This window comes from Hyposmocoma kahamanoa, unplaced genomic scaffold (assembly GCF_003589595.1).
Source record: "Hyposmocoma kahamanoa isolate Upper Pololo Valley unplaced genomic scaffold, ASM358959v1 76, whole genome shotgun sequence".
NCBI classification, from domain to species: Eukaryota; Metazoa; Arthropoda; class Insecta; order Lepidoptera; family Cosmopterigidae; genus Hyposmocoma; species Hyposmocoma kahamanoa.
The window spans coordinates 6,368,237-6,378,150 of record NW_020653900.1 but is presented as its reverse complement, the minus strand read 5'-3'; the positions used below and the strand labels follow the sequence as shown (position 1 = coordinate 6,378,150).

Here is a 9,914-nt window from a genome sequence, read left to right as displayed (position 1 = left end):
TATTCTATAGCCACAGAGTTCCATTTTCAAATGTTATAATTGCTTTTTAAATATTGTTTACGTAAGTGGCCAGTTCCGGAAACTTATAGTGCGTAGTACACATACTATCAATATATACAGTAAGCTTCGACATTTTCGAGCGTTTGAAATGGTCAAAACTTACATCAATGATTTAATGTTCAATTAAAAATGCACTTTAATGCCTTTAATACAAGGTTGAGTTTTATCATATCGATGCCTCCAATGAACACTACGCCAACTTTATTATTATTGGTATTTTTCTGTTATTTTTGTAAACAGCCTTATTTATTTACCAATATTATGCTCCCCGAATTTTGTGAAAAAAGAAAATAAGGAAACATAAAACAAAATTAGAAAAAATAACAGAAAGAATTGAAGAAAAGAAGAGAAGATTTTTTTTTTTTCACAAAATGTGAAAAAATAAATAAAGAAACAAAAAACTAAATAAAAACAGAACATGTCGAAAAATTACGATGGCATTGAAGGTATCGATATGTGAATTTTATTTTCGAAGACTTTGAACAACACAAATTGTTTTGATGCTGACTGCACTACTAACGAACAAAGAAGAACAGCCCGTTTTAGTAAATTACTGTAACGTGTCACATTGTTCACGTATTTTCTCTTCGGGAAAGTCGTTATTTGTTTCCAATAATTGTATTGTTTTTAGAGTTTGTTTATGTAGAGCTTTTGACAAGTTTTGGAAGCGGCTATATGAGTTGAGTATTAACATATTGAACTTACGGAACTACGGAAGGACAGAAATCTGCTAGTGTTTAGTAGCAGTTGAGTTCGTCCAAGACAATAAAGCCAGCTTACCTATTTCTGCCGCTAAGCAGTAATGTAAGCGCTACTATGTTTAGATTTTGAAGGGTAAAAGGTTACTGGTCAAAATACAGGAACATAGAATTTTTCAACTTGTGTTTCAGGGTGTCACGCGGAGTGGCAGAGCCTGTGATCTTTGTGACTTAAAGCTCTGTATGGCACTGCAACTGTATGGACAGGCGTGTCGCTGACCAACAGGTGCACTTCTTGTTTGTCCCGTCACTTGGTATTATACAAAAAGACCCGTTTAGCTCTTACAAGTAGTCTCGATCTATGACGTTTGAAATAAATATTGTAAATTAAAGTGTAAAATATTTATTTACAAAGAGCAACCCCGAGAGTTTCTTGCTCGTTCTTCTCAGGAGAATCTTTTTTTTTACATAATATGAAGTGACGGGACGAACAAGTCGTGCGCCTGATGGAAAGCTACACGCCTGTCCATAACAGTTGCAGTACCACTTAGAGGTTCAAAACGCAAAAACGTGAAGGGTCCTGCCACTGCGTCTGTCACCCTGAGACATAGGTTGATAAGTCTCATGTGCTTGTAATTTCATTAACACTCTTACCCTTCAAAACCGGAACGCAGTATGCTGACATTGCTGCTAGGCGGCAGAAATAGGTAAAGTGGCAGTATTTTCCTAGACGAACTCTTTCACAAGCAGCTCTACTGCTACTAAAAATATATTATCGTTATTAACCGACTTCAAAAAGTTTTTTTAAAAGAAACTACTTCAAACTTTGCTTCTGTAGACATACAAACTGAAACTAGAAAGTTAACTATCGGTTACTGGTAAGTACCCGTAACTGGATTCATCCCCTAATTTGCGACCTTTAGAGGTGGAATATTTTTTTCAAATTTAAATGGAAACTATAATGAGGTACCGTCTTTCCAACAAAAAAGAAACATTCACAAAAAAAGTCGAATTGAGAACCTCCTCCGTTTTTTAAAGTCCGTTAAAAATACGCCATCACACTTTTTCATGTAAGATAGCCTTACATTGTCCCTTAATCTCAATTCGTGTCAATAAAAATGTAAGAGATGATCGCACTTTTGTATCTTGTATGTAAAATTATACCTGTGCTTTTTAATTCCATTCAAACTATTGAATAAAAAGTGTAGGCCACCAGTGAGATTTATGCATACATGAAATTAACGAGGAGATTAGCTCCACCCATTCAAATCATACAATAAACTATATTTACATACAAACAACTTTCGCCCATACATTTTTGTGGACGACATTTTTCAATTTGTCTTTTTCTTCAATGGTACAAGAACAATTTTAACTTCTGTTTTTAACCGGCTTCAACGAGGAGAAGGTCCTCAATTCGACTGTATTTAATTTTTATTGAAAATTAAATGTGACTAATACTGAGGTACCCTCTTTCTAACAAAACAAGAATCATCTAAATCGGTTCACAATTTGTAATCGCGTAACATACATGTAAAAAAATACAACCGAATTGAGAACCTCCTCCTTTTAAACTTGGTTAAAAAGGCGACTTATTGTTTATTTAACATACATACATAATTATATAAGACCACGATTATCTCCCATTGGAGTAGGCAAATATTATGGATCTCCATCCGCTTTTTTTATGATAAAAAGCAAAGGGACGAATGCGCCTGGTGCTACGCGAAACGCCTGTCCACGACAGTTGCCAGTCAGAACTTTAATTCACGAAGATCACAAAGATGAAGAATACTACCATTACACCCGTCATCCTGAGACATAAGCCGACAAGTCTCGTGTACCTGTAATTTCTCCAGCACCCCTTACTATTCAAAACCGTAACGCAATAATGCTTACTTACTTGGCAGCAGAAATAGGTACGGCAGTACTTCCCTTGACGAACTTATTCACAAGGTGCTACATTTTCTACTGCTAATATTTTGAAGGGCAGAAAACGTGCTCAAATAACCGCCCTTAAAGTCCTATCATAAAGTAAGATGTATCTATTTTTCATATATTTATATTAGTTGTGTTAAACATAATATGTGACCAGTGGTTCATAATGAACATTGTTATAAAAATCCAACCTTTTTTTAAATTATTTTAAGTATGTACATTAAAGTATTTTATATTTACTAAAAGAATTGAACATCCTTGCGTCTCACACTACGTTTATATATTCGTCCAACTAAAAAAAAAAGAGAGTAAGCCATATACCACTGGAAATGAATCTAAGAACGGAATCAAATTCTACTTTGGCGTTGCGTTCTCTCAATTGACGACCGATGATGACCTCGGTGGCCGAACGGTTTCCACTATGGGCGCTGGATGCGAAGACCCCGGTGGGACCGATTTGGGAAATGAACTTTTCTAAATTAATTCTGGTTTGGGTGTTTCGGGTAGTACCCCGGAGATGATCCTGTTGCTCTGGTACTCGCAGTACAGAAAATTCCCTTGAGGTCAGGCAATTGGTGTTATCTGTCACATTCCTTTTAACGAAACACTATTCAATGACTGCCGGCTAGGCTACACCGAAACATATATACATCGTGTTAAAATGTTATACAAAATTATTTGGCCAACTCTATTATGCAGTGTACAATTTAAAATAAACAAATAAATAAAATGTTTCTTTATTTAGGTACACACTCATTAATAAATTTAACATTACTTATTATATCACATTATATAACAATTAAAATGAATTTTAGTAACGGAAAATATTATTATTAATGAAGTAAATAATTAAGAATTAAATTAAATTGAATTAATATTACAAATATCAGTTATTTTTATGTTAGTTAATTTATTTATACTTTAAAAATGGAGTTTTTCGTTTGTTTGAAAAGTACTTTAGATATATTTTAGTTTTTACAGCTTTACTAAATCAGAGCATTTATTAAATAAATAATGGAAGGCTTAATACTTAACAGACTTCAGTCTGTTCTATTATTTATTACCTTGTAAGTTCATAAGTTTGGTTTCCATTGTTTCAGAGATATAACAGGAGAAGACAAAATTAATGTAAAATTTGAACCTGGAGAATTAAAGGACGCTGCGAGAACTTTCGAAGAAGGTAATGTTTTTTTTAATTTTCATCATTAATGAACTACCGCGGTAGCCTAATAGTTTGACCTACCGCCTTTTAAGCAAAGGCTTTCAAGCAGTTTTAAGGAATTTATGTGCGAAATTTAATTTGAAATTTACCATGAGCTTATCGGTGAAGGAAAACGTCGTGATGAAACCTGCACGTCGTAGAAGGTTAACAACCAGCCGGCGGGACTAGCGGACTATGGCCTAAACTCTCGCCTTAGAGAGTGACGAGGAGGAGATTATAAAGAAAAGATTAGATTAGAAAGTATTATAAAGAGGGTTATAAAGAAAAGAAAGAAAAGAAATTGATCCAGCACAATACAGTATGTGTACGAGTATAATATTATGACTTTATGACTAAAACTGTATTGCACTGAAAACGGCCTAACTCAGCAAACTCTGCGGCGGAGCCATGGCGCTGGTTTTCAGTGGACCCTTTTCGAAATAGTCGATTCAACAAATTAAACAAATTAAAATAAAACAAAAAAGTAAAAATTTAGACGCGAGTTAAATAGTTAAATAAGTATAATATAACATATTTTTTTTATCTTTATTTATTTAGGAAGTAATGTACAATGTATGTGCCAGTTCCATCGTATCCTAAACTATAGCTTACATGCCTACCTGGGCGGCGCTGCTGGAGAGCCGATTCAACAAATAATAACAATTTTTTTGCCTGTTTCGTGTAGGGATTGGATATACAATTTGTGGCACCTACGGATGTTCGGTTGATCTGTAGGTCTCTCATCAAGACCGCCCTCTGTGGCTCGTACCGGAAACATAACATAATAAAAAACAACAATTGATAACACAGACAAACAAAACAAAATAAAAAAAATTAATAAACAAAATAAAGATTACAATAAAAAAAACATAAACTAAGACAAATCTGACAAAAAGCAAGAAACAAAATATAACGACTACAAATTTTGTACTGTCATATGTGCGGTTGTAGCGTACGCAAAAGGACTTCATTCCGCATAAGGCACAGCCATAATTGACTGTGGCGTTAGTTTTCAATGAGCCCTGAATATAACATGACGCATGGATTACGACGATCAATTTTCATCATCATTACTCATAGCCCAACTTCATTCACTGCAGCGTAAAAGCATCCTATAATTTATGCCATGAACCACGATCTTGCGCTATTTCAATCATATGCGATCACCGAATTTGACAATGTCATCTTAGGAAGACGCTTTCTTAATTTTCACTTAACATTTATCATTTTTCAAATTTGCAATAACAATAATAAAAACGCACACACTCAACATAGCTGCGTACTAGGGAGATCCTGTGTCGCGGGTGCCATGGACACACACATAGACAACCACAAATTACACCCAAACTCACGAGAGAAATAAATGTAGGCCATACAAATATTTCTCCCGGCCCGGGAATCGAACCTGAGACCTCTGCGTGGCAGTCCATGGTATGGTAACTGTTCGCCCACGGAGGCGGTTAATCGCAATTTATAATAATAATAATATAGTTATTTATTCAGACAACACAATTTTTTAAGCTCCAACAGTGTTAGTAACTTACAAATATAACTTAAAGTACGTTAATGGTAATAATAATAAATAGTTTCATAAAAATTAAATTATAAAAAGTGGTAGCCGACTCTCAGATCTCTCACCCGCATCCAGACCCAATAGTATCTTGTGAGACTATTCAATCAGAACCCGAATGAAAGATTTCATAATCGATAGGCCATATCTATCAGGTATGACCTGTAAAATGGTGTTGGTGTTGCCAGCAAGCAATGAGACTGTCTTTTTGCAGATAATGGCATTGAAACCATCAACCCGCGCTTCTACAAACGTGTCAGGCGCACTGCAAAAAAGGGGGCAACCCCATCAACATTCTAAACTCATTATTGTATGTGACTCGTAGGGCACTAAGTGATTTTTAGTACTCGTATAACTGAACCACAGGCTGCTCGTAAAGAACGATTGGCAGTAGGCTTTGAAAAGTGTAATTTTTACTTGCTTACTGCATCTAGCGAACCTGCGTGCCAGCATATTACTTCTGATCGCCAGTTTACACTATTTATGCGGACCTAAAAATTTTAAATAGAATTATAAAATTACTTTCAAATTCTAATTATAGAATCCTATTTCAAATTTTAACCGAGTCGAAATCCGAAGATGAAAAATCTTAGAATTAATCTCAACCAAATTATCTCAACGTACCCAATGCGATTGATAAACAGTAATGTGAATGGAAAGTCAGCGGCGAGGTCGTCGAACTGTTACATGAGTGAACGTAACGGCGGCCGCTCGGTCAAGGTTACGTCCAACGCTCTCGTGTGATCCATATATACAAGTATACTGGTAATGAAATTATTTTTTATGTATTTAAATCGCGTATATTTGTATTTTGAAACAAACCAACGTTACGGGCCCTTTACAGGTCCCAAGGGCTCGACTGATAGATGCTGGTTTGTTTAAAAAAACAAATATACGCTAATTACATCGAAAAATAATTGCATTTCCTATGTCTTGCAATAGCGAAAACCTGAGAACTCGATAAATATACTCGTTGTTAGAAAATAACTTAACATCATCATTATTATTCACCATTCCTCATTAACCCATTTGTACATCTCAGTATGGGTCTCCACTCAGGCAAGGGTTTAGGCCATAGTCCGCCACACTGGGCCAATTCGGGTTAGAGACTACACACATTTTCCGTGAATTGTGAATCTTCTTTTTTTTTATAATATCAAGCGATGGGACGAACAAGTCGTGCGCCTGATGGTAAGCCACAGGCTTGTCCGTAACAGTTACTGTGCCACTCAGAGCTTTAAATCGCAAAAATATGAGGACCAGTGGCAATGGCCCAGTGTCGCCTGTCACCCTAAGACACAGCTTGACAAGTCCCAAGTGCCTATAATTTCGCCAGCACCCTTCAAAACCGGAACGCAGTAATGCTTGCATTACTGCTTGCCGGCAGAAACAGGTAAGGGCAGTACTGCCCTTCCCTGGACAAACTCTTTCACAAAAGTTTCATCACGACGTTTCCCTTTACCGAAAAGCTCATGGTAAATTTCAAATAAAATTTTGCATGTAAAGGCCGAGTAACTCAGAGGTGCGAGCCCGAACTGGAAATGATGTCAAACCATTTATTTTATTTATTTTAATTTAAAAATAATAAAAATCTTCATAGTGAAAATTTCATCACCCTGTCAAGTTTGTACGACTAACCTAATTATTTTTTCTAGCTCGCGGCAAGATCAAGAAATACACTCCTTTACTCGCCGGTATCGGCGTTAAGGTTGTAGCTATAGCTGCTCTGCTTTTTGGCGGATTGACGTTATTGGTGACCAAAGCTCTCGTCGTGGCTAAATTGGCCTTCCTTGCTGTGACTGCGCTGGGTATCCAAAAACTTCTGAGCAGTGGCAGTCTTAATGGAATTGGTGGCAAGGTTAATATATAAGTTATATATATAGTTCTTTGATATCGTAACTATAAACAGAAGTGAATAGTAACATAGCTATTATCGGAGTTATGTGATAATTTCTAGAAATGATCACACAATATGCAAGCCTTTCTATATTTCTTAGGCTCAATTTATTTTATATAATTTACGGCGGGACGGAATGGAAACGAATTTTTGTAATGATATTGTACATAGAGCATTGAACTTTATAGTCAAATGTGTAACATACAAACTAGATACGAGCCAAAAAACTAATACTAGCGTATGCTCGAGAATGCTCGCGCATTCCGACAACCGCGCGCGCCTTCTTACGCAGCGAGCGATATTGACGCTTCCATTCCGTTCCGCCCCAATGTAAATTGAGCCTAAAGCGCTACAACGGCTCTCTTAAATATTGGCTACCACAAGTATTACTAAAATGTTCAGCGTTCATCAGTCAAGATAACGTTTGTTTTTCTTAGTATTTTATAGTTAAGCAATCTTTTCTTTCGAAGTCGATGTAATCTAAAGATTCAAATAACATTACACACTTTGTTTATTTTTTGTTCTTTGCCATTTAAATACAAAAAAAATGGTAAAACCTCTTTAGTAATCAGTTATTGACAAAGAAAATGTAATATTCCTGTTATATTATAGACTGAAGTGAATATTGACACTTGTATTATTGAAGTTAATGTGATCCTTGTTACAAAGTCACACAATGCGTGTGACGTGTTTCTTAAATTTTGGTACCACGAGAATCATAGAATCGATCAATTTTTAGTATCCTTCGGCCAAGATAATGTAAGTTTTTATTAGTTTTTTACAGCTTAAGCAATCTTTTCGTTCGCAGACAATGTAATTAAAAGATTCAAAAAGTGTATATATACTTTTCTTAATGTTAAGCCGACTTGAAAAAAGGAGGAGGTTCTCAATTCGACTGTACATTTTGGTGAATGTTCCACTATTACTCCGGCATTTGTGATTTGTGATTTTGATGATCTTTTTTTTTTGTTGAAAAGAAGGTACTTCAGTATTGGTACCATTTAAATTTAAAGAAAATATTCCAAGAAAATATTAACCCGTTGGAATAAAACTTGCCAAAAAGATGTTCGAATAAAAAGGCCGATAAGCAAACTTTTGCAGCCGGTCTTTTTTAAATAAAAAAGTTATAATTATTTATTATGCCACTAACAAAAAAAATAAGTACAATATCTTTCGTTATCAGATCGCCAGTTTCCAATCTTCGCCGCAGCAATGGTCGTCACCGACAGCATCAGCAGGGTCCTATCCTTACGCCAGATCATCAAGCATCGCACAGGACGCGAACGACTTGGCCTACAAGACACAGATACCTTCTTAGATTTATGTAGCTCTGGTAGAAATTTATCAATATTTTCAAAAACAGTTTCCTTTTTAATGCCATATTTCTTTGCATTTTTTTAAGAGAATAAGATGTTGTGGAAGATTTTGAATAATGTTTCCCCATATTACATATATAATAGAATTTTCGTTTATAAAAAGGCCAACTCTATTTTGTAAATTATAATAATCAAGATGAAAAAAAAGACAAAATATTTTATGTCACAAGGTAGTGTGTGCACCAAGTTCATCGATTATTTTTAAAGATGTTTTAAAAATACTCAACGACTTTATGTAATGATAAGTTGTAATAGTAACTTGGACACTGAGGCCAATATATAATGTTAAGAACTTTGAAAAATTATTTAATTAAAGTGTAAGAAAGAAATAAACATTCCAGCACTTCCAATGATCTTAATTAGTTTTAGGTGAAATCTACTATTTAAATTCATACAGAAAAGATAATACTATGCATTAAAGTGCATAATATTATTTAGATTTTTTTAAAGATAACCTTGCTTAATTTGATTTTAGAATGCGTAAGAAGCTTTAAATGTTTTATTTTTCTATAAAAGCTGAATTAAATGGTGCATATGGTGTTATGTTTATAAATATCTATAAATTAAATGTTTCTTTTATAAAAAATCTATTATTTATTTTTGGATAAGTTGAAATGTACAAATAGAAGAAATATTTGGCTAACACAGGGTATGCACAACTAGAAGATTGAAAAACAGTTTTGTTTTTATGTACTTTTTACGGGTTTATTACGTGTCATGGTTTTATAAACCAAACTATTATTTAATAATTTTATATCTTATTATTTAATTGACAAATAAGACTGTATCGTAGTTATAAGCTTTGATAAATAAAGTTTGTGAAATGATCATTTTGCACTTTTGTCACTTCAACATCCACACCTTTCATTGCAGTTGTGGATTTTGACACACATCATCAAAACCTAAACAAAATTAAAATTAAAAATATGAAATAAATTGCAAAAAAAAATATTTTTCAGAATTTACACTATATTACTTGCATACTTATAAAGAGACCCGTAAGTATATGAGACCTCTGTTTATTTTGTAAAGAATCTGTATTTCTACTAACAATAGTGTGCTCGATTCCATAAAAAAAACTTCCTACAGAAATGCTGTCGTAAAAGACTAGTAGCGCCATCTGTTGGCGGCTATTGCCTTCTTTTAATATATCGTAAAAATAATGCAAATAAAT

The 9,914-nt window shown here is 34.4% G+C and overlaps 1 protein-coding gene across 1 annotated transcript in view; it reads left to right on the top strand.

Moving 5' to 3' along the window:
- Positions 1-9,256, top strand: part of LOC113232562 — a 10,943-nt gene extending 1,687 nt beyond the window's left edge. Inside the window, exons 2-4 of the mRNA XM_026467332.1 lie at positions 3,797-3,876; positions 7,123-7,325; positions 8,548-9,256. Of these exons, the coding sequence (XP_026323117.1) occupies positions 3,797-3,876; positions 7,123-7,325; positions 8,548-8,682 (418 nt within the window). The 3' untranslated portion in view covers positions 8,683-9,256. The remainder of the gene's footprint in view (positions 1-3,796; positions 3,877-7,122; positions 7,326-8,547) is intronic.
- The last annotated feature ends 658 nt before the right edge of the window (positions 9,257-9,914 follow it).